The sequence below is a fragment of the Ochotona princeps genome, chromosome 2 (assembly GCF_030435755.1).
Source record: "Ochotona princeps isolate mOchPri1 chromosome 2, mOchPri1.hap1, whole genome shotgun sequence".
In the NCBI taxonomy this organism is placed as follows: Eukaryota; Metazoa; Chordata; class Mammalia; order Lagomorpha; family Ochotonidae; genus Ochotona; species Ochotona princeps.
In genome coordinates, this window is record NC_080833.1 from 68562662 (window position 1) to 68588382 (window position 25721).

Here is a 25721-nt window from a genome sequence, read left to right on the forward strand (position 1 = left end):
GATAATTGAATAATAGAAAGTGTTTTTGTTTTGTTTTAAAGCTGGTGAGGCTGTTGTGCTTTTTATTTAGGATGTATGCAGCATTGATCATATGTTTTCTGAAGACTCTTTGAATGATGTCTATTGCCTGATCAGTATTTTTAGATATTGAAAGAAAAATAAATTCAATGGGTACTCATTGAAACTGCAAACTCTAGCTGGAGTTCATTCAGTAAACAATGACTGAGTTCTTACAACTCAGTGAGGGCAGTTGTACTCTGAAAACTGGAAATTGTTCTTAAACTGTTTAATGCAGGAAAACTCTGGGAGTAGGTACAAATTGTTTTATAAACATTGCCATGGTAAATATTCTTGCCAAAACCTTCATGGGTACCGAGGTGTCTGTGTCAAATGATAAATAGTAGCTAGAATGCTCAGTCTGTCAACAGAATGCTGTAAAAGTGATTTTGGTTTAAGTTACAATTCTGTTGTAAGGTTTATGTTTTCTGTTAGTGTTCCTGGGGTGTTGTTGTGTTTTGAACTTTTGGATAAATTTTATTGTGAAACTTTAAAGATTTGTTTATTTATTTAAAAGTTGCAGAGAAGAGAGAGAAAAAAAAGAGAGAGTCTTCCTGCTGCTTGGCTACTCTTGGGCTGGCACCAGTAGCCAGCCCAGGTCAGGCCAGGCCAGGCCAAAGCCATGAGCTTCATGTGGTTCTCCCACATGGGTGGAGGCACCCAAGCATTTGGGCCCCCTTCTGCTGGTTTTCCCAGATCATTAGTCGGGAGCTGCATCAGAATTAAAGCAGCCAGGCATGAACTGACACCCATATGAAATTCAGGTTTTGCAGGCAGAGACTTAAATATTTATGCAATTACCACATAATTCAAAATAATAAATAAATAAATAAATAAATAAATAAATAAACATCAGCACCTAATATGAAATTTTTGATGGTTCATTGCTCTCATTTTTTTTCCTCTTACTCTGTCAATATTCTTTTTATTTTAATCACAGTTTCAGATCTATGATATTTTGCTTCTTCCTGAATACACTTTTTCTTTTTTTTTAATTATTTATTATTTAACTTCATTAATTACATTGTATTATGTGACACAGTTACATAGATACTTGGGTTCTCCCACCCCTCCCCAAACCCTCCCACCATGGTGGATTCCTCCACCTTGTTGCATAACCACAGCTCAAGTTCAGTTGAGATTCCCCCATTGCAAGCATATACCAAACATAGAGTCCAGCATCTTATTGTCCAGTCAAGTTCAACGGCTTCTTAGGTATACCCTCTCTGGTCTGAAGACAGAGCCAGCAGAGTATCATCCTGATCAATTAAAAGCTCCAACATACCATCAGCAAAAATTTACATCATTATGGAATTAATTGACATAGTAATGAGTAACCAATATGTTAAAAGTAAATGCGAGTTCCCAGCCACCTTCTGTGACCACCTCACCTACACTTCAATTTTAGTTTATACACAACATATAACATTCAAAACATAACATGTTATACATAACATCATATCATCTTAAATTAAGGCAAACATGTGGTATTTAACCTTTTGTGATTGGCTCATTTCCCTTAGCATTATGGTTTCCAGTTTGGCCCATTTGGCCACAAAGAACTGCATTTTGTTTTTTTTAATAGCTGAGTAGTATTCCATGGAGTAGATGAACCATAGCTTTCTTATCCAATCCTCTGTTGATGGGCATTTTGGCTGCTTCCATGTTTTTGCAATTACTGATTGTGCTGCTATGAACATAGAAGTGCATGTTGGTTTCTCATAAAACAAGTGTTCTGGATATATCATTGCTCTCATTTTACATCCCCACCTCTCTTTTAACATTTGTGAAATGCTTCAGTTAAATGTGTGTAAAGAAGAGCAGGCTGCTTTGTGGGATGTTGTACTTTTTCAGTCCGTGAAAATCTTTGCAGATAAGTAAAATTGGAACATTTTGAAGTGCAGACAATTGACTTTAAATTATTGGCTTATCTGTGGCTGAGTTTCCTCATCTGTAAAAAGAAGACAATTATAGTGCCTGGTGCATGTGATTGTGCTTAAGGATTAAGGAAAATGATCTGATGACCCATGAATGGTGACTGGGATAGCATCTAGGCACATAGACTTTGATCGCTTCAAAGTGCCCCATTGGGACTTGTCTCTGTAGATAGAAATTAATAATTTTAGAAATATCTCTGCATTTGTAGCTTCAACATTAGAGAAGAATTGCTTTCCTTAAAGTATTCAGACTTGGCCCTGGCGGCATGGCTTAGCATCTAAAGTCCTCGCCTTGAATGCGCCGGGATCCCATATGAACGCCGGTTCTAATCCCGGCAGCTCCACTTCCCATCCAGCTCCATGCTTGTGGCCTGGGAAAGCAGTTGAGGACGGCCCAAAGCCTTGGGTTGCAGCAACTTTGTGGGAGACCTGGAAGAGGTTCCTGGTTCGTGGCTTTGGATTGGTGCAGCACCGGCCATTGTGGCTCACTTGGGGAGTGAATCATTGGATGGAAGATCTTCCTCTCTGTCTCTCCTCCTCTATATATATCCGCCTTTCCAATAAAAATAATAAATCTTTAAAAAAAAAGTATTCAGACTTACTGAATCTCACCAACTCTTATTGTTCCCTAATGATTTTAGTTGTGTCACTTAAAGGTGACTTTCGTGCTTATTTTCATGCTATTCCAATATTTCAATGTTTACCACTGGAGAATGTGCTGAGTGCCTGTATATTTCTTTTGATTACCAAAAGATGAAAAACACACGGACACCTGGCAACCGAATATTAACTTAAAGTTTGTGTGTTTAATGGAGGTCATTTTATTATTTACCATGATTTATTTATTATGAGTCTCTATGATGTTGGCTAAGGCCAACACAACACTAATTGTAGTATTACTGCGTATTTCAGTTATCAAATACAGTGATTAGTACAGTGTCGTATACATAGGACAGTGTAGCAATAAACCATTTTGCTCTGCCTTTTTCTCTGTTTCACTGTGATTTTTCTGTTGTCCTCATACAACTTGATTCAGCAGTCATCATTTGACACTTCTGCAAAAAATTGTGATGCCTTTGACAAATGTTAATTGAGAAAGCACTGAAAGCCTGGCTGCTTTGTAATCAAAGGAAAATTACAGAGGTTTAACAAGATGTCAGGCAAGTGCTTTGCAGAAGCAGACAGGTTTGAATGGGTTTCTGAAGCAGCTAGGTAGGCGTGATGCTTGACTAATGTACACGGCATCTCCTTATGGTCAGTAAATTATGCCATGGAAATAAAACACATGCTTAAGAGGACGGAAGGAGAAAAGTACTGGAATGCTTCTAGTGCGCTTAGTGAATACAAGAGGTTTTTCACTAAGAAAGAGCTAGAGAAGTGTGGACTTGACTTGTTCTGATAGAATATTCTCAGTAGAGTTAGAATTAATATAAAACACATTTTTGTGGGCTGGAGATAAAAATATTAAGCATATATCACTGTAATATAAACTTCCATTCAGAAAAGTTTTAATGTTGTAGCTTGTTTTCTCTTTCATAAATAAAGCATGAAATAAGTTGATGGTTTATAAAATTATTTGCAAAATACACATAATTTTCTTGACTGGTTTAAATTTAGAACTAAAATGTCTTTAAGTCAGTAAACGTTTGCAGAACCTTTGTGGTCTCTTCTAATAGATTCTAAATGATAGTCTTAAATTTTCACCTGTTTTTAATTATTTAATGCTAATTTTTGAAGAAATCAGTTGAGCTACATTTTTTAACGCAGTGGATTTGAAAGTTTGAAAATAATATTGGAAGGCAAAAAATGCTTTAAAAATAAAAGTTATCTGATTTTAAAAGGGAAAGCATACTTCCTTTTCTGTTGTCTATAAGGGTCATTAAATTATGAAGCATTGGCTTCCAATTAGACATGATCTGATCAAACCATTTATCTTGGCAAGAGATTGTAATTTTGCTGATGAGAACTAGCTGATTCTTCAAACCAACTTTTTAAAAAATTTCATTTTATTTTATGACACAGTTTCATAGGCTCTGGGATTCCCCCCACCCCTCCCCATACCTTCCCCCCATGGTGGATTCCTCCACATTGTTGCAGTATTGTATTTCAAATTCAGTCATGATTCCTTCATTGCAAGCATAGAGTTCAGCATCTTATTGTCAAAATCAATTCAACAGTTTTGGGGGAGACCATCCCTGGTCTGAAAGCAGAGCTGGCAGAATGTCATCCCGTCCAATGAAAGGCCATAACATAACATCAACAACAATTTACAACATTATGGAGTTAATTGACATGGTATTGAGTGACCAATATATTAGAAAATGCAAGTTCTTAACCACATCCTATGACTACTTCATTGACATTTCAATTTTAGTTGATACATAACCAGCTGCTATACACCTTAAAATGGCTATAGAGTACTATTCAACTGTCTCGTGCCTATTTTCGTTTTTATTTTTAGCAGTTTATAGCATTGAAGCATAATTTTTACTGAAAGATAAAGCAGGCATGCCAAGCTTTATCTTGTGTTTGGACCCTAATCAGGCATGCTCAAAAATCTTTCAAGCTAAAGTGGCTGCTGAGTGGATAGATGTCACATTATGTATTTTACTGCAAGCTGTAAAGTGGGGGATTTAAATTTTATTATTACATAAAGTCAGACTTTGTTGATCTTAGTTTGATTGTTTATGGATTGAGCATATATGAGTTTTTGGCTTTTTTTTAAATTAATTTAACTGCCCTTCATTTACTGTTAGATATTTCATGAAGAAATGAGCTTAAACTGTAGTATCAAATATTTCATTTGGAAGTAAAACTAACATGAAGTCATGAAGCAAAAGCTATAGGAGAGCCCAGGCTACCATATTTTAGTGAGTAGATTGTAAAAAAATGGTAGCATGTATTCTTCTTTCTGCCCTACTGGTAGTAACTGATAGTGAATCTCATTTGGCTGGTTTTGGGGGCAGATGGATGGGCAGGGTTCCTGTCTCTGTGTGTGTTCACATGTGCAGGACTGTATGTGCGGGCCAGTGTGTGTGTGTGAGATTAATATGCTCATCTTTTTTCCATAGTGCCTACCACAGCTGTGACAATAACTTCTTCAGCTGAGCTGTTCAAAACCACAGTGTCAACCACCAGTACTACTTCACAGAAAGGCCCCATGAGCACAACTGTAGCTGGATCACAGGAAGGAAGCAAAGGGACAAAACCACCTCCAGCAGTTTCTACAACCAAAATTCCTCCTGTAACAAATATTTTTCCCCTGCCAGAGAGATTCTGCGAAGCATTAGACGCGAGGGGGATAAGGTGGCCTCAGACACAAAGGGGAATGATGGTTGAACGACCATGTCCCAAGGGAACAAGAGGTATTTCCTGTAAAATGCCATGCATACTTTTTTTTTAACTTAGCAAGTAGATTCTAAATTACATCAGAGAAATTTTTGTAGAATAAAGATATGTATAACAATTAACTTTATTACTTTGGAATTAAAAAAAAATGAAGAAGGCATTTAATGTCAAGGACTGAATTAGCTCTGTTAAAGAGCTTGCTAGATCAGGCCTGTGAATTTTGCCCAGGGACTCTGGTGAGGCCTGGCTACAAGCTGCCTTTCTTGCTAGGGTGCCACTCTGGATGAGTCCCAAGAAAATCAAGAGCTGTTTGCTGTAATATCTGATATTTCTATGCCGACTTTATACTTATTGTTTATAATCTACATTATACCCTACTTTCTGTCAGTTATTGTCAAAAGCTTCCATTAGTGTTTATTCAAAATTTAACACAGAGTAATGTCGTAATAGCTTATTTCCCGAATGCATGCAGAAAAATGGTTTCAATTTCGCTGTTGTTTTCTGCATCTGTTATAGGAACTGCCTCGTATCTCTGCATGGTTTCTACTGGAACATGGAACCCTAAGGGCCCGGATCTTAGCAACTGTACCTCACACTGGGTGAATCAGCTGGCTCAGAAGGTTGGTTGGAACCTTTTAATATGATACACATTGGCAAGTTAGGGCTTTAACTTCTAACATAAATAATTTAGCTTTGTGTGTCAAACTGGCTTTCTTGCTCTTTGTTCCATGTAAAAATATAAAATACATGCATAGTTTTGTCTGCAGACTATTTTTGAAAGTTACATATGTTTTGGAGTATGTTGTTTTTTATGTTAAGCTTTATAATGAGTACATGCTTATTTAATTTCATTCATATTTAGTTTCTTTTGATGTTCATAAGACAAATAGTGCTTTGACCTAATAAATCAAGTATCATTAAGTTTGCAAGTAAATCCACAGAATGTAAGCAGATGTTTATAATGCACGTTATTATGATAGAATGAGTGAAAACAACATTAAAGGTATTAGGCATATATTTAAAATATATGTTCATTTCTAACACCATATAATTTTTATTGTAATTTTACACAATGCTATATTATTTTCTCCTGCTTCATTCACCTTTCTGAGATATAAACAGTGAATAATAACTCTCAGTGTCACACTGATTATGTCCTGATTTACATTCTGGATCGTTGGATTAAACAAGAGTTTTAAGTAACAATTGGAAATGGTTGCAGTGGAATGACAGAGCTGAATAAAAATTTTTATGAGGGATTTCTGTTTTTCTTTTTTCCCTTTTGTTTCTTGTAAGTGTCTGGTTAAGAATGCTTTTGTGTGTTAGAGGATCTGAGAGTCTTTAATCTTTGAAGATGAAGAGAAAGTTATTGGTCTCAATTAGTTGCAGATTTTTGACATATCCATAAATATTTTTTTTTCACCACAGCATAGTTACTTGGGGAGAACTAGAAGTCATAAACAGAACAGACATTCTTACTGAAATCATGAAAATTGTCATTTCAGATCAGGAGTGGGGAAAATGCTGCTAGTCTTGCCAATGAACTAGCTAAACATACCAAAGGGCCAGTGTTTGCTGGGGATGTGAGCTCTTCTGTGAGGCTGATGGAGCAGTTGGTGGACATCCTGGATGCACAGCTGCAGGAACTGAAGCCCAGTGAGAAGGACTCAGCTGGACGGAGTTATAACAAGGTGGGCACAACTCTTCTGTTAGTTTCAGTTGTCATTTTGTGCAGTGGTTCTTGATTTTTCTAGCAGTTGGCTGCCAAACTTTTACCCCCTGGACATAAACTTAGAAACAAACTTTCCAAGTGGTTCATTTCTCCTAGGAACAATTACATTTGAGAAAGGAACACTATCTCCCTCCACCCCCAACCCAAGAAAAGAGAAAGGGAACATGATGTTAAATTAAAGCTGGTGGCAAATATCATCCCTCTGGTTATGGTCAGTTCTCTGGCTTTAAAATGCACCATGTGCACTTGGAGAAATTTTATACAACTGATATGTTTAGTGTGCTAATATATGCAACTCTTACGGTTGCAGCAAAATTGTGACCCATGTGGGAATATTAAGTCACTGAAATACTCATTTCAATGGCAGCTTTTGGGAAAACAAGTTTCCCTATGCAGACTGTTTTGTATTATGTGCCAGTAATTTTTTCTACTAGAGTAAAAATTCAGTGTCGCTTTTTACTACACTGTATGTGTATATATTTAAACACAGAGTATGTTCCATAGGATTAAGATATGGACTTTGATTTGAATCCCAGTGTACATTTTGTCTCTCTTTTGTCAACACATTTTGTATTCATGTGTTTAATAAAATACAGCGTAAAAGCTCCAAATCCACGGTTGTGGCAATTAATGTATAACCACAGACATTCAGAGGACTGCTTAGTGCAAAATAAAGTTTGAGCTCTGGAACACCAGCTTAATTTCTGAGGATTTCTTCTTTCCTCATTTTTAACAGAAAAAAATCTAACCTCTGATTTTCTTTCCTTTTACTTAAAAGCTCCAAAAACGAGAGAAGACATGCAGGGCTTACCTTAAGGTACCTCTCCCGTGCTGTCACCCTGCTTTGCCCCCTCTTCAGCTGCCTGCCACGCTTTATCATCTTGCTGCATGATCCAATGTATCTCAGTCTTTGATAATTATATAATGTGCCCCATATCAGCTGTACAAATGTTGGCTTTTCACAGGTATATTACTCTGAGTACACAAATAATTTCCTTTAATAATTTTTGCTGTATTTCCATTCATCCAAAAGTACAAGAATTTTGATGAGATACACTCTGAATTGGAAAGTAATCCTGTATCATTTTTGTTGTCATTTCTGTGGATTAAAAAAATAACTTGAGTGAAACAGCTATGATATATTCTTGGCAGTTTATCATATCAAAGACTGTATAGTCATAATGTATGTGCATGAAAAAGTCACTGCTTTCTTATCTTTGTGATGTATTCTTAAATAAAACAGGCTTTGTCCTGAAAACTTGAGGAGTCATTTCTAGAATCAGGATGAGATGGGGATGGGTGATAGTGTGATATTGATTTCAGTATGATAGTCTGAAAATGTCAGTATCTATTCCATGTTGATTTTTATCAGGCTAATAAGAGCACAGAGCCATTGTTTGGCTCAGATTCCTTCTGTCCTCTAGCCAGCTTCTCTGCTTTGTATATGTGAGTAAGTAGGAACTATGCTCAGGCTAACAGTGAACTTATGCAATGCCATGCCATGCCATGCTAGTTCTTTTTGATAGCTCAGAATACTAATATCCAATTGCATTTTGTTTTGTTCTATGAATTCCACAACTTCCTTTTAGGAGGATAGTTATTTTCTATAACCATATTTATAACCATGAACATGGTAAGTTAAACCTTGATACTGTGACTACAAAATGACCTTTTGTAATTTCATCTTATACAGGATATTCAAAACCCGTTTTAACTGCATATTTTAGTTAGTAAGTCTAGGGGGAAAAAAAACACATCAGCATCCTGTTCGTTAGTTGTAGACATTCCTGGACCCATTGTAGGAAAAGGTAATGCATGGATGAGACATATCTTAGCCTGTTTAATGGTAACATACATAACTGCTGAAATCTAAAATATTTTTCAAACTTGAATGTACTGTTCACCTTTAAGGTATTAGGTAATTTAGAAAATGTAGTAATTGGTGTGTTGCCCAGGACCTGTATCACAGTGGAAAAGAATAGCTTGCTTTTCTCTTTGGCACGAAGACTGCTTCAGGAATATGATGAGGCTAATGATCAGTTTGATCCTACTAGAAAAGTACAAATGGCAATAAATAAGGAGTGTTTCAAATTAATAATTCCATACCATCATTGATTTATGTGTATAAGGAGCAAGTTTCAGCATGACCTTAATTTCTGACCAGTGTCATTTTCAGTATATCTCAAAAGAGCTTCTCTGTTCAGATAAGACTAATAAAACTCCTTAAATTACGAATCAGAAGCTGACTTACACTATGCAAATGAAGCAAGTTCTCACTTTGTGACAGAGGATTCATTTGTAACTTAGAAGAGAGGTTCCAGCATGTATTCCTTGGTGACTAATGAATCCAGCCTCAGCAGACCAATTTCTGTTTTACTCTAGTTAATGGCTGCTGCAGAATCAGTGTGAACATTTTGACTATTCCATCTCCCATTAGAGAGAGAGAGAGAGAGAGAGAGAGAGAGAGAGAGAGAGAGAGAGAGAGAGAAAAGCCTTTAACGCTACTTGGAACTATCTTCCACCTGCCAGGAAGGTTGTGGTGGCTCACAAGGCAAACAGAACGAGGATATTAAGATGGATTAAGCTAATTAATCTTTCCCTGACAGTAGACCCAAACAACTGTTTTCCCTGCTTATTTCAATGTAGTATCAAACCAACAATTTTTATTGTTGTCCTTTGTACAGTGTATTTTTTTTAATCAGGGTTTCCTTATGTTTCAGAACCATTTATGTGTGAGCCTAATGACACATTATGACTAGGTAAATGGAACAGAGTAAATAAAGTTGTGGTTTCAGTTGTGCAAGGCATAGTTTGTACATAACTACAATTATTACCAGGCCAAAAACTTGCCTTCAATTGATTCCCTGACTAAAATTTCCTGTCATTTTGCATGATAATGAATTGAACATGAATATTTACAACTTGGAAGTATTGAAGACTTCTCTTGGTCTGTTTTCATTGAGCTTTCAGGAAAGGCTCTGAATATTTTGCTTGCTTTCTTGATTCCTTTATAAGAACACCATTGTTTATTAAAGTATATTCAAGTGTTTCGTAGCTGCACAGGGTCTTGGAAGAATAGAGTGGAACTACGGATAATGTAGATTTTTCAAACTCTTTTTGGTTAAAAAATTAATAGTAGATAATGTTTGTAAGGCACAATTTTGATTACTATTTTAATCCATATCTCCTTGACCTCCCGCCCTTAAAGCCTTCTGATTTGATTTTCAAGTATAGTCTATTGCAGACACATCAGTGATTTGTAAAACGTTGAAGTCTAAATAGGATGACTTGAATAGTTATGAACACACATGTAGGTCATGTCCGAGGTCAAGAGCTGACACTGGTTGCATTATTTCTCTTCAAAAATGGAGGTGTGATTAGATCATCAGAAACAAGCCACCTTTCTACATTTATTGTTTACAGTCAGATAGTAATCTGCTAATCTTGAAATGGTCAGCTGGAATTTGAATTGGCCAGCTATACCTTGTTCAGATGAGATGTCTTAAACAGGAATCATCACGACAAATAAATATTACTGTTATCACAAGTCAGTAACTGAAAAATTACCTTGCTTCTAGAAGCAGTCAAAAGTAATGATAGTTTCTGATGGATGCAGGCAATTGTTGACACGGTGGACAACCTTTTGAGACCAGAAGCTTTGGAATCATGGAAACATATGAATTCTTCTGAACAAGCACATACTGCAACCATGTTACTTGATACACTGGAAGAAGGAGCTTTTGTCCTGGCTGACAATCTCTTAGAACCAACAAGGGTCTCAATGCCCACAGAGAACATTGGTAAGTGCAGTCTGCTGTAGGGGTTCACTTGGACTTAGAAGGTAAATGTTTAGGAGAATGTTGATACTTCCATCCCTCAACATCTTATTTACCAGGATTAAGTCTCTTTCTCGAAATTGTTTTTGTACGTAAGCAAGATGAATTGTTGATCCCACTTGATAAAAGTTTATTAACATGAAAGTCAAAATCAACTGTGTATCTTTATATTTTGGATTTATGTGTATTTTTTCCAGTTGAAAAAATCATTATTTTTCTTTTCCAATTGAAAAAATCATTCAAGAAATATAAAAATGCTTGGATACCAGAATATGGATTTCTTAGGTAATGAAAGTGGGTACTGTGAAACTGTGGCAACTGTTCTTCCATTTCATCTAGTATATTCCTGATGAACTTAAATTACTTTATGTAGTACATTTTTCCAGTGAAATATTTTAGTGCTCAGAACCTGAGCCAACAGCTCCACAGCTGCCTTCAAGTGGCGATGTGATCTGAGAACTGTCTCCTGTGATACAGAATATCCATGTTTCGTTGTCTGTCACATGACTACAGAGAGTTTTGAAGTATAAGTTAGAATTGAAATGCTGTTACTTGGGTGTAGGAATTTGCTTTTGCAGATATTTGAAGTACACTATGTAGAATACGTGCTAGTGATATGGGCTTAAACAGTTTAGAAATGTTGATTATTCTGTGACACTGAATTCAAATAGTTAAATAAAATTTTCATAACATACATTTTAAAAAATTCTAAAGTAGCACAGACTACTCCTCCAACAAAAGTAGTTCTTACCTACGTCAGTGCAGCAAATATTAAATGAAATCTTACTGTCTGGGATGCCATCTTACATCTGCATTGTTCCTGTATCAGTTTTCTTATTTTTTTAATGCAAAAAGCAAGGATTCCTAGAGAAAATTAGTGTAAGTAAAATTAAAACACCTGGATTTGGAGTAAAAATGTTTATTTTAAACAAATGATTAAAAAAAGGCAGAAACTATTATTTAGAAATTCAAGTGTGCTTATTTAATCTGAGGCTTTGGAATGAATGAAGTGAAATATTTTGGCTTGCATGATCTGGAATATGTGTCAGGAGGAAAATACATTCAACATAGACTTACAAGTGCAAAACAAGTAAAGCTTTCCATTTCTTTATGAAACCTTAAAAAAAGATGTATTTACTGTTATTGGAAAGGCAGATTTACAGAGAGGAGATACAGAGAAAGATCTTCCATCTGCTGGTTTACTTCCCAGATGACTGCAATGGCTGGAGCTGAGCCAATCCAAAGTCAGGAGCCAGGAGTCTCTTCTGGGTCCCCCAAAGTTGTGCAGAGACCAAAACATGTGGGTCTTCCTCCTCTGCTTTCCCAGGCCATAAGCAGACAGCTGGATGGGAAACAGAGCAGTCGGGACATAAACCAACACCCATATGGGATGCTATTAAAAAACAAAACAAAAACCTGAAGACTCCTTTTCCTTTTACAAGGAAATGATATATGTGGTTAGCATTATCCTACTAACCCTACATATGTAAAACAAACTGTTACTACATGTCCAAGGTATTCTTATCCTATTTCAAGTCAAGTTCAAAAATTAATGTCCATGTGTATATTTTTCACTAATGTGTCTTTTAATTTTGAAGGTTTAATCATTTTTCCCCAAATTTTTGAGTTAACAAACATGGATGGGAGAGTGTTGTGAGATATAGTATATATTTTTTTGACTTTTGTAATAATGTCTGGAATTCACTGATTCTGTTGGCTCATCAGGAACTGTCCACATGAAACTCAGTTTAATGTAGTTTTGGCTTTTAAATCAAATAAGCAAGTAATTTTGTGAGGAAAAATATATATGATTTCACCATGAGGAAACATTCAGTTTTTTTCTTAGTGCTTGTATTATGCTTTTCAAACATGAGGACTAAAATAGCTTAACATTCCTTTATACTGTTACTCTGCAGTTCTTATCTAAATTTAGGGCATGGCCACAGTATCTTTAATTATTAAAACAATTTGATTTTTCTCCTTAGTGATTTTTTAGTTGAACTTCATAGCATGATTTACCATTGTACTGTATGACCTCATCAAATATGTTATAATGATGTCTGGTTGTGGCATTTTTAAAATCAACCCTGAGGGGCAGACAGGAGGTGGTCGTTGAGACACACACCGGAGTAGCTGTATTTGAATCTTGGCTCTGCCCTGGGATTCTAGCTCCCTCTGCCAGCAGACAGCAGGTCTTGGCTTGGCGGGAGGCATGTGTTGAGTCCTGGTTCCTGGATTTGGCCTGGCCTAGCCTTGAGTGTTGTGCTGAAGAATTAAGCAGTGAATTATCACTACCCCTCCATCTCTCTACCCGCTCTTACATCGCCCTGTCTACCTTTGAAATAAGTAGCACTGAAGAAATTATAAATCAACCTCTAGGTACAATTGACATGTAATAAGAGCACTAGTTTTTGGTGTAACATTTGATGATTTTGACATACGCTTTCTGATAATCATCAGCATGGCCATCCTTCTGTTCCCTCCCATGGGGGCCTCATACTTTACCCGCAGCAGCAGGCGAATGCTTCCTGTCGCTGTCGTTTTTGCTTTCTCTACACTTTCAATTGAATGGAATCATACCGTATGTATTTTTTGACCTTGCTTCTTTGACGCAGAGGAATAATTTGGAGATTTCATTTTATACATGAGATTGTGTTAGACCTTTGTTTTTTGTGTTACTGGGTTTTATTCCATTTTAAGGGGCAGCATGCCTCAGTTTATCTGGCTACTCACTTCATACTACATGTATTCTTTCAACTATTTTTCCTCAGTGGCTTTATTATATTTTCAGTAGCATGTGTAATTGCTGTGCATTCTCACCGCTAGTTAGTCTTGGTACGCCTTAATTTTTGGAATTTCTGTGGTCTGCAGTGGTTATTTCATTGTAAGTTTGCTTTTACATTTCACTGATTTCTAATTTAAAACATTTTTTAAAACATTTTGCCATTAATTTCATCACTTTTATTCCACTTGTGTATCTTCCCCCCAAGATCTATTTATTTGGAGGTACAAAGAGAAAGAGACAAAGAGATCTTCTATCTTCTTTTTCATTCCCCAAATGTCCAAAACACCCAAGGCTTGGCTAAGCCGGAGCCCGCTGCCTGTAACTCCGAATCTCCAACATGTGTGCTAGGGGCCCAAGTACTTGGCCCATCCTTTTCTGCATGCCTAAGCACATTATCAAGGAATTCGATCAGAAGTAGAGCATCCGGATCTGAAAATAGCATTCGTGTGATAAATGGGCGTTGCAGGCTGTGGCTTAACCCAGTGTGCCGCAGTGGCAGCTCCTGGGAATTTGTGTTTTTTTTTAAAGATTTATTTATTTTTATTACAAAGTCAGATATACAAAGAGGAGAGACAGAGAGGAAGATCTTCCATCCGATGATTCACTCCCCAAGTGAGCCGCAACGGCTGGTGCGCGCCGATCCAAAGCTGGGAACCAGGAACCTCTTCTGGGTCTCCCACACGGGTACAGGGTCCCAATGCATTGGGCCGTCCTCGACTGCTTTCCCAGGGCACAAGCAGGGAGCTGGATGGGAAGTGGAGCTGCCGGGATTAGAACCGGCGTTCATATGGGATCCCGGCGCATTCAAGGTGAGGACTTTAGCCGCTAGGCCACGCCGCCAGGTCCGAATTTGTGTATTTTTATATGAAGCACTGGCATTTTTCACCCATTTTATTTCCTTAGTTAAGAAAGGAGAAATTTTAAATATTGAGTAAAAACTACCATTCCATGATCAACATCTGACTAATCCTGGTTCCTTCATTCTTCTCATTTATTATTTAAAGCAAATCATAACTTTCATTAGCTGCTGTTTAGAACATCGCATGTATCCCATTCACTTCAAAAAAACAAAAAAGAACCGACAAGAGTTTGTTCCAATTACAAGACAGACTGCGTTCATGTAATCTAATTAATGTATCAGTTGAATATCTTTCATTAAAACTGACTTGTTCCATCGTCATCTCTCTAAATAACCTTTTCATTTTTGATGAAAAGGTGATGTGGATTTGTGTTGTCTTATAAATTTTTCTGCTTTCTGGATTTTAGCTTATTTCCACCACAAGTGGCCCTTTTTTATCTAGAAACTTGCTTAGGCATTTTTTTTTTTTTCCAGGAACATCATGTTGCATCTTACCACAAGACACGTGATGTTTTCTTATCTTTCCTTGTGTCTTAAATGTCACCCCTGATCCATCCATTGTAAATTTCCTATCATGTATTTCCCTAATGGACTTAGCAACTGGCATGAATGTAGCTATTACTTTAGGCTAACTTATATTTCAATAACAAGAAAAAAAACAGTCGAGGACAGCCCATAACCTTGGGACCCTGTACCCATCTGGGAGACCTGGAAGGAGCTCCTGGCTCCTGCCTACAGATCAGCTCAGCTCCAGCCATTGCAGTCACTTGGGGGATGAATCATTGGACAGAAGATCTTTCTCTCTGTTCCTCCTCCTCTCTGTGTATCTTTCTTTCCAATAAAAATAAATAAATAAATCTTTTTAAAAAGAACAGGGAAATCCATGTAAAGTTTACACTGTTAGCTGTTTGAAACTCCACATAGCTGAGTTATATTTCCTTCAGAAATATAGACACGTAATGTAAGGCATGTAACATTAATCATATGAGAAGTGTGATATTCTGCACAGTAATCACCCAGATAGACCACTTTTTTTTAACTGTATTCAGCTAAAATGTTTCTGTGAAAGTCCCCTGGGTTCCCTTATTCCTGATCAGAATAATAAGCATGTATAACTATCATGCTTAAGTAATTTCTCTGAGGTTTAGTTATTTTGTTGTTGTTCTATAGGCCTCTACATTTAAAGCCTTACATATATCTGATGTTAATGGTTTCACACTCTAAAGTGTGATTATATAATTTTGCTTACTGTAATGTTTTTGCACATGTTGACATGCACGTTTCTAGTTTTTGTTTGCTTTTAGGACACACCCATATATTCTACGTAAAGACATTTTAGCAGCTTCTACTTTTTGCTAATGTAAGGAAAAGTGCTGTGGAAGTTTTTGTTTCTTTTGTTCCCTGATTAAAAAAAAAAATCTGTGTGTGCGCATCATATTTAAGTGACAAGCCATGCCTATTTTCAACTTTACCAAATAATGCCAAATAGCTCTCTCCCTTGGGCCTATGTACATCTTTACTAGTAATCTGTGCCAATTCTTTATAACTGAAACAGTTTCTATTAATCTTGTAGGTTTTCATGGATCACATTGTTTCAATTTTCAGTTCCCCTGATTACTTAATTCTGATTGATTCTTTTCAATGCATTTATTAGGTATTTAAATTTTTGTTAACCTTGTTGTATGTAACTTCTGTTTGTTAATTTCCTTTTATTTCTCTGTGCATTTTTAATTCTTTCAGGATTATATAACTTAGAAATGTTTCTTCTTCGCTATTTCCCTTACATTTTCCCAACGGTATCATTTTATGTAATGAAGTCAAATTTATTAGTCTGTTCTTTAAGTTGTGCTGTGCATTTTTTTGTAGTATCTAGTTAAGTGTTTATCTTTGACTTCATAAATAAAATTTTATTTTTTGATTTTATAAATATCTAAACTTTCTTTATAGAGAACAAGTTTTGCATTTTTGTCTTTAATCCACTTGGAATTTATTTGATTAGATAGTATAATGTGAGGAAGACAACAATTTTTTTTCTTATGAATAAGCAGTTTTTTTAAGTGCTTTCCACAGTTTATAAATTTTATACCTATAGGGTATCTCAGTCATGACTAATAAGGTTCCTGTCATATTGTCAATTTTGTGTACATGTTAGCAATATCATTTACTGATTTTGCCATTTTTCAGATTTGTTGAACCTTCAGTTCCTTGCAGAATTGCCTTTACTCCTCTTAGCTACGATTGTTTGATATGGGTTTTAAAATTAGTATGTCAAGTTCCCTGCATAGAATAATCTTGCTGGAATTTTTATTGGAATTAAACTGAGTTTGTAAATTGGTATTGAAAGAAGTGCCAGCTTGATCTGTTGAGTTCTACCAAAGCAGAGTCTTATATAAATCTCTATTTGCTCTTAGATCTTATAACAAAGTTCTGTATTTGTCTTCTACTTCTTAAAAATTAATTTTGTCTCAATTAGTAGTGATGTCTTTTTAAATTGCATGTTTTCATTGTTCTGTTGCTTGGTACACAGTAGCACAGTTGATTTTGCTTGATGGCAGCCTTGCTAGATTCTTGGTTCTGACATTTTTCTGTGGAGCTCCTGATGATAGTGATGTTTACTGTTAACTGTTTTTTTCCCTTGAGGTCTTCAGATCTTGTATTTCATTTTTTAAAAAGTATTATATATAAACTAGTTTCTTTATTACAATGCTTAATAAAACCTGCTTGATGAGGAATCATTCTGACATTCAGAGGAGTGACTCTAGAGTGTCTGTTATTGTTTGCTAAAAGTTATAATTGGAGAATCTTTATTTGGTAAGAAAGTTTTATTTGATCAACAACTTTCCTTTTATCTGTATTATTTTATAAGGAGTTTTATGTTTAATGTATAAATGTAATACCTCTTGTTATTGAATTACTTGGTGAATTAATATTAATACATTTTCCAGTGGTGAATTTTGAATTTCTCTTTGAGTTAAGCATAATGTTCAGTATTTGACATGCATATTTTTGTTTGAAGGTTTTCTGCATAATTTTAATGAATATTCTGTAATTTCTGTCTTGTGTGCTATGATATATACCGTACAAGTCTTCTCATTAATAAGGATGCATTCTATTTTCTGAAACAAAAAATACATGTCTTGCTTAAAATTCAAAATATATATTTAGTTACCACTCGTTTTTGTTTCTTGCTTAGAAGCTGTTGAGATTTTAAATTTTGTTTTATTTTATTTTTCCAGGAAAGTTCTCATTTTTTTTCAATTTTTCTATTGTTATACGTGTACATGTCTGAGATTGATTATTGCATTGTCCCATGGCTCAAAAATATCTACTCTGCTCTGTTGACAAGCTTTTCTTTTCTAAAACTTGAATAAAATATATTTTATTTACTACAAACATCTTTTTAAAATTATTTTAAATGCAGAGAGATGAACAGAGAACTTCCCGTCTGTGTATTCAAACCCCCCACTTTCAGCAGCACTCAGGACTGGGGCCCTAAGTCAGAAACCCAATCCAGGTGCCTCATGTCGGTAGAGAAAACCCAGTCATTTGTGGCATCACTCTTGCCATTCAGGATCCACATTAGCAGTTAGTCAGAAATCACAAGTCAGTGGCCAAATTTGTATCTAAGCCACATGCTATAATACGGGGTGAAGACACAGCGTAACTAGTGCCTTAACTACCCTCAAACATACCTTTTAGACTTGATGAGTATCTGTTGAATGAAATTAGTGCTTCATTGTGTATCTGTATTTGAGATGTTCCATGAAAACTCAGAGTCATACACTCTCTTCTGTCTTAAGAGAGATGAATGATGCTAATTCCTTTCAGTGTGAGGAAGAGACAGTTATTAATTACTAAACATTTTGTCACTTTACCTGTAGAGGGACAAGAATAATCACCAAATATGGGATATGATAGAATTACTGCTTTTAATCTTTCCACGGATAAATCCACAAAATATTACTGAGTAAAGCTCAGAGAAATATAGGGAATATGTTTTTTGAATTGTCATCAAGAATGTTTGTTACCTTTACAATTCTATCAGTTTTTCATAGAATTACCATATAATCAGTAAAATTGCATATTGTAATTATTAATATAACTTTTGTGTGATAAATACTTTTTAGTCTTTTAAATTTTAAGTGAAAAAATTGCATAATACAGATTTACAATTACTGTGAATAATAAACACTGTTTTGCATAATTACCATTAATTTCATTTTTGAAACAAATTTAAGCATTGCCCTTATGGATCAGGTAAATGTCTTGCTGTTTTCCTTAAAATGTTTTTCAGTTTTCTTTGTGGTTTAGATTTTTGAATTGTGTATTGGCAGACAAATATTTTCTGAAACATTTTTTCTTTAAAAAATTGAGTATGTTAGTTACACTGAAGTACTGACACGGTTGTGTCACACAGTATATGAATAAATACGCTTAACCCCCTTGCTGTGAAGCTTGATTTCAAAAAGGGTGGCTGACCTGATTTTAGCTATGAGATCTTCTTTGGCCCAACCTGAGCATGTGAGATTATTGGTTAAGAATTTAAGCTTTAATTTTTTGACAGCTATTTTTCTATGAGTATACTATGTTGATCTGTTAGAAATCAGGGAAAAAATCTGTTACCGTAAACCTGCTTAATAATTTATGTATGAACATGTAAATCTGGAGAAATAGATATAATGAATATACTCAGACTGTTCACATTCATACTTCCTACTTCATTGAAATGTTGCTTAACAGAAGTGACCAGAAAGTATCAATTTGAAATATTTCTGTTTAATTTTGTGATTTAAATGAAACCTTGAAAACTGCACTAAATGAATTTAAACACTGTCCTTACTCATAAATGTGAAAGTTGGGACTTAGTTCTGGATGAAGGATAACAAAAATATGAAGAAAATAGTAACATTATTTTGTCAAATATTTTTTTTAGCAAAAATAAGATGTAAAACCTCTTGAAATAATTTAGAGTTTTATTCTCAATTTTTGGGAATCCTCCTGCATATTGCTTGCACATGTTTACCACCTCTCCTTGCTTCTTGATTTTTAAAAATTGCTTCTTTTTCTTCCTTCTCCTTTCCCCTTTGTCTCCTGCAGTTCTGGAAGTTGCAGTACTCAGTACTGAAGGACAGGTCCAAGACTTTAAATTTCCTCTGGGCATCAAAGGTGCAGGCAGCTCAATTCAGCTCTCTGCAAATACCGTCAAACAGAACAGCAGGAATGGTAAGATGCGGCAGCCTTTTAAAATTAAGAAAATGTCTACTTCTAGTGCTAAATGTATTCATTCCAAAATACTAATTTGACATCTGGAATGACCAAACAGCTTAACATTTAAAGCAGATTACATTTTCTCATTAAATTTAACTAAGTATAGAGTACAAGGGATTTTTTTTTTTAAATTTCATTCTTATTTTAATGTATCTTACGTATAAGCACATTTCTTATATGACTATTGTAATTTCCTAGGACTTGCCAAACTGGTGTTCATAATTTACCGGAGTCTGGGACAGTTCCTTAGTACAGAAAATGCGACCATAAAACTGGGTGCTGACTTTATTGGCCGAAATAGCACAATTGCAGTGAATTCTCACGTGATTTCAGTTTCAATCAATAAAGAGTCCAGCCGAGTATTCCTGACCGATCCTGTGCTTTTTACCCTGCCGCACATTGATGTAAGTTAATGTATGCTAATGAAGTAGTGGATGGAAAGCAAAACTGACATGCTGAGGATGGGGACGGAGAGGAAAGAGAAAGAAAAGACCTTTTCATTTGAATTTTAAATGTTGCACTAGGTCAGAGACACAAGTTTATTTAAGTCTGTGAACATAAAATTAAATGAGCCTGGTTCAGTGATTATTAGAACTTAAGTGTATTCTTAATGAAAGCTAATTCAGTAATCAACAGGAAAATGTAAATGACTCTAATTTGTTTTTGAATGAAAATTAACTCTTACCTTAGCTGCAGGATTAGCTGAGTGTTAACTCTTCTTGGAACTCTGCCTTTTTTACTGTGCAAATCAACTTTTTTTAAAGTGGCTTTTACTGATCATATTTGGCACAATTGACATCAAGTAATGTTGTTAGAAATACAAGAGAAATTGTAATTCCTGTGCTGTGCCTTAAACTACGAATTGCTACTTAGATAAATCATAACTACACTGTGGGAAGATTGCACAGTTCTGGGTGTCAGAGTGGATAAGCACCCACAGATAAATAAGTAGATTGCGAAAAATGGCAAAGAAGTTTATATTTGTACTCATATCTCCTGTTGATGCACTTCTAAGTGGGCCCTGTATTGCAGACGAACTCTGACATTGGTTCTTAGCATTTTCTCAGAAGAAATTCACAGCTCTAATTTGGCAAGAAAGGGGGAGAAAATAATTCTAATGTGCCGTCAGTATGTAAAATCATAAGAAGGAAATTGTAATTGTGTAAGATTGGTCTTTGGTAATTTAGAGCACCGATAGAGTGTTTCGGACTATAAAGCCTCTTTTAAGCTAGAAATCTACCTGGTATAACATAGTCCACAGTGTTGCTGATGAAAAACTTTATAGTCCGAAACATGCAGAGTTTAATCTAAATTACCTTTTACACATATTAAACAATTGCTATTGCCATCTTAAAGTGTAAAATCCTAATTTTATCTTGTCATTTTATTTCCCAGCCTGACAATTATTTCAATGCAAACTGCTCCTTCTGGAACTACTCAGAAAGAACTATGATGGGATATTGGTCTACCCAGGGCTGCAAGCTGGTTGACACTAATAAAACCCGCACAACATGTGCATGCAGCCACCTAACCAATTTTGCAATTCTCATGGCCCACAGGGAAATTGCAGTAAGTATTTGCATGGCTAATTAGTAGTAGAGAAAAACCTCAGAGATTCAAAGCAACTTGTTGTAATAATCCCAACTTTGGGTGCTTATTGTAACTAAAAAGCAAACCAATATTGGTTTCTAGGGGTTTCTATACTATCCGTGTATCTTAAAAAATCATGATCCTAAATTATTATGGCTTCTCAAAATCATATGGTCTGATAGCACTCTTCACCTGCCCTTTGTGCAGGTGGTTAGTTGAGGCAACCAGAGGTTTACACAGTGAACACTAGTGGCTCACACAGAAGGCATGCCCATCCCAACACAAGTTTTGTTTTTGTTTTTGTTGTACAACTGTTGCTTTTAGGTTTCTTAATCCCTGTACAGAGCTGAAGATTCTGAGAAATCAGACAGGCTTCTGGATTGCCGTATTAATTTCCTCGTACAACTAAGAGAACCATAGCCATAGATTAAAAAAAGACAAAATGTACTATTTAATTCACAAACCTACTGTTTACTTAGCTGTGAAGTATGTAACATATAGAAAACCCAGGTGAAAACTGAAAACATGGCTTATGTGTTAACTTAGACAATTATTAAAATACCATTATTTTATAATGGATATCATAACTAAGTATTTTTTATTTTATTATGAATATTTTCCATGTGTTTATGTAGGTAATTATTTCAGTCATTTTGAGATAACTGGGCTGCTATATTAGTTTCTGAAATCTTTCAGAAGTCATTTAAATAAAAGATAATATTGAACTATTATATGATCAACATTTTTTTAGTAATGAGATCTTTTAGAACACATATGAGCATTCTTCAGGAAGTTGGGTATGCCTGTAGAAGCCGTTCTTCCACTTGATGTCACGCAGGAATCTAATGGTTCTCATGTCTTTTGTTTTCAGTATAAAGATGGAGTTCATGAATTACTTCTTACAGTCATCACCTGGGTGGGGATCGTCATTTCCCTCGTTTGCCTGGCTATCTGCATCTTCACCTTTTGCTTTTTCCGTGGCTTGCAAAGTGACCGCAATACTATTCACAAGAACCTTTGTATCAATCTTTTCATTGCTGAGTTTATTTTCCTAATAGGCATTGATAAAACAAAGTACACGGTAAGAACCTATTAAATGTATTGACTTGGGGTCTCTCAGAAATCATCTTTAAAAAATGTCCATCCAGACAGTACTGATGTTTATATTTGACCCTATAACTTGATGTGTGTGTCATGGCAGTATTGAAGGATAATTTTTAGTAAGTTAGAAAAATAGACTAATTCATTAAGTAATATTTTTATTTATATGTTAAGGTACACAGCGCATTTATGCATTTTGTTATGCTATAATCTGAATAGAGGCATGCTGGTGATGTTGCTAATGAGAAGATCTCATTTTAAACATTCTTGTACTGTTTACATAGTCGTTCTAACCAGTGAGCCTGTCCTCATATCTAGAGTAATTTATTCATCAGCAAAGGGTCTCTGTGTCAGACATAGAACTTAATAAATTGATGTCTTATCCTATATTCATCTGTGTTGGGAAAAATTTAGGGATGTTCTGGATGAGACAGGAAAATAATCCTAGGCCAGCAGACCTTGGCTTTTTGTTATTCAAAGTTTTAAAATTCATTGTAAGAAACATTTGAAGTAATATATGAGCAAATAACTGTCCTAAAGATTTTTGAAGCAACTCCTGTACAAATAAAACATTGACCTTTCATAATGGATAACTTTAGAAGAAAATTAAGGCATGTTTGTTTGCTCTGAAAGTGGTAGTATGTGACGAAGTGCTGCTCGTTGGGCATAAACGTGCCTGATTTAACATTTCTGATTTCCATTATGGAAAAAAAAATCTTGCTCAATAGCAACACATTTTGAAAACAAATGTGACCTGTATCAGTGAATATTTGATAGCTTTGGAGTGGGCTTTTTGCAATCATAAGCTTTTATTTTTCTTTCTAGATTGCATGCCCAATATTTGCAGGACTTTTACACTTTTTCTTCTTGGCGGCATTTGCTTGGATGTGCCTGGAAGGTGTGCAGCTCTATCTGATGTTAGTTGAAGTTTTTGAAAGTGAATATTCAAGGAAGAAATATTACTATGTAGCTGGCTACTTGTTTCCTGCCACAGTGGTTGGAGTTTCAGCTGCTATTGACTATAAGAGCTATGGAACAGAAAAAGCGTAAGTAATTGCAAGCGACCTGAGTGTTTTTCAAGTGAATAATTTTTTAAAGCTTGTTAGCTGTCAGTGAGGGTCCCTGACAGACTAAAATAGCATCTGAAAGCTTTATTGGTAAGAGAATGGGCATGCCGTGCACAAATTACAATCAAGTCTTTTGTAATTTTTCTGGGTTCAGAGGATTTGTACTTTGGCGAGGCAGATTCTAAATTATGGACTTTTCTTTTTAACACAAAAGATTGACCTGAAACAAATTGAAAAAGTAAATAACTTTTTGGCCTTAGAAAGATATTAAGTAAAAATTCTTTTGAACTTACAGCAGCTGACAGGTTTAACTACTCAGTTTTGAGCTAATGAAGCATTAGCCCTCTTTGTGCAGCCGACCCTGTAGCTAACTCTCGTTCTGAATTGTGACAGCAGCACATTCCCTTCCATATGTTTTACTTTGATAATATTTTATCAGGCAGTTTGAAAGGATTAAAATAAGTCACTGTCTTTCATTTATAAAAATAAAGATATTTACAGAAAATGACAGAAGGTAGACACAGTCGTGTTTCTAAGGATTTCATTTGCTAGAGGCATGAATTTGCCTTCCAATTCTGTTTTATTTTTTTCTTTGATAAAATTAGTTATATACAGATTCTTTGGACTAAAAAAAGCTTTCTGACTGTACAGATGATGAAAGACAAATAAAAGGAATTCTGTGGGGATTCAGTGTTATAAGAAAATGAACCACTAAATAAAATCTGTCTTAGTAAGTTTAGGCATCGTTTATTCTAATACTGTGTGACTGCCATTTTTGATTCTTTTTTCTCTGGTGGTTCATCCATGCCTTAATGGAGGTCTTATATTTCTACTATATTATTTTGTAACAAACTTTGAAGTCTGAACATTTTTTTCCTGTTATATTGGTAGGGCTAAGGGTTTCTGCTTAGACCTGAAAGAATAATTTGAATGTTATATGTAGAACCTTCAAATGATTGGACAATTTAAAATACTGCATTTCAGGTCTTAGTAAAGTCAAAATTTAGGGATAAAGTGAGATTTACTGTTTTCCCATAGAAACATTATTTTTGTATGTTTTTATAAAAAATAAAAACTGCAATTTAAACAGGCAGATTGAAGTGAATATACTGCTGTCTTTTAAATCAACCAGCTCATAATTACTAGAATTGTTAGTTGGTGGCAAACGAATTTTCAAAGGCTATTATAGAGATAAGTTTATTCTAGTTTGTTAAGTTTTAAAAATTGTTTTCCTTGTGATATTGAAAATGCATTGAAGCATTTAACTTTTAACTTTTTTCTTTTCTTTTCCTCATAGCTGCTGGCTTCATGTTGACAATTATTTTATATGGAGTTTCATTGGACCCGTTACCTTCATTATTTTGGTAAACAAGCTATATTTTCCCTTTGTTGTTTAATGCTGTTCAAAGAATACTAAGTTTTTTCTGTTGCTAATTTATCCTTTCATTGAAAGATTTATAAACTTATCTTTCAGGATGTTGTATAGTGTGTTTTAAAATATATCATTACTGAAAGTGGATGCACTGTTTCTAAAATCATCTTTTGTCTAGAAACATTTTTGCCTATTTTCAGCTTAGTATTCTAAAATATTGTATCATACACTTCAGATTGTTCTTACATGTAAGTCATATTATGGATTATTTGAATGTTTTAAAATGGTTTAAGGACATTACCTTGATTTCTGTTATCTTATTTGTACACGATAGTTTAGGACTTTTAAATAAAAGTCTGCAATCAATTCTGTTTAGAACAAAACAATTTTTTTAAGTTTATACTCCAAAGTGAATATTAAATCAGATTACAGTTTATTACACGTACAGTTGCTTTCTGACATTTACAATTTCAAATTAAAATGCTGGTTTAAAAAATTGTTTTTAAATGAAATGGATACAGGTTAACCATAATATTAAGGTATTTTTAAACATTTATGTAACTTCTATTTAAAATACGGTTGAAATAAAAGAAAGTATTATCTGAATTTCAGTTTTTACAGCTTTCTCAGAGTTCTCGTTCTATGCTGATAGCAATAAGTATCATCAACCATTATGACACTGAAGAAGAAATATGAACACAATTATATAATGCCTTTATCTTTATTTTAATTTAAGGACTTTTTCTTAACTGTCTTCAGTAGGTGATAC

The 25721-nt window shown here is 35.0% G+C and overlaps 1 protein-coding gene across 18 annotated transcripts in view; it reads left to right on the forward strand.

Annotated features, from left to right (window-relative positions):
* ADGRL2 (adhesion G protein-coupled receptor L2) overlaps positions 1-25721 on the forward strand; it is a 653944-nt gene that overhangs the window by 607205 nt on the left and 21018 nt on the right. For 11 of the 18 annotated variants that reach the window (XM_058658496.1, XM_058658506.1, XM_058658492.1 and 8 more), the window contains 11 exons: positions 5066-5359; positions 5859-5962; positions 6848-7033; positions 7853-7891; positions 10691-10874; positions 19652-19777; positions 20021-20226; positions 21218-21391; positions 22284-22493; positions 23339-23559; positions 24878-24944. In XM_058658496.1, the coding sequence (XP_058514479.1) occupies positions 5066-5359; positions 5859-5962; positions 6848-7033; positions 7853-7891; positions 10691-10874; positions 19652-19777; positions 20021-20226; positions 21218-21391; positions 22284-22493; positions 23339-23559; positions 24878-24944 (1811 nt within the window). The remainder of the gene's footprint in view (positions 1-5065; positions 5360-5858; positions 5963-6847; positions 7034-7852; positions 7892-10690; positions 10875-19651; positions 19778-20020; positions 20227-21217; positions 21392-22283; positions 22494-23338; positions 23560-24877; positions 24945-25721) is intronic. The other 7 variants (XM_058658538.1, XM_058658519.1, XM_058658576.1 and 4 more) reach the window with 1 other exon arrangement.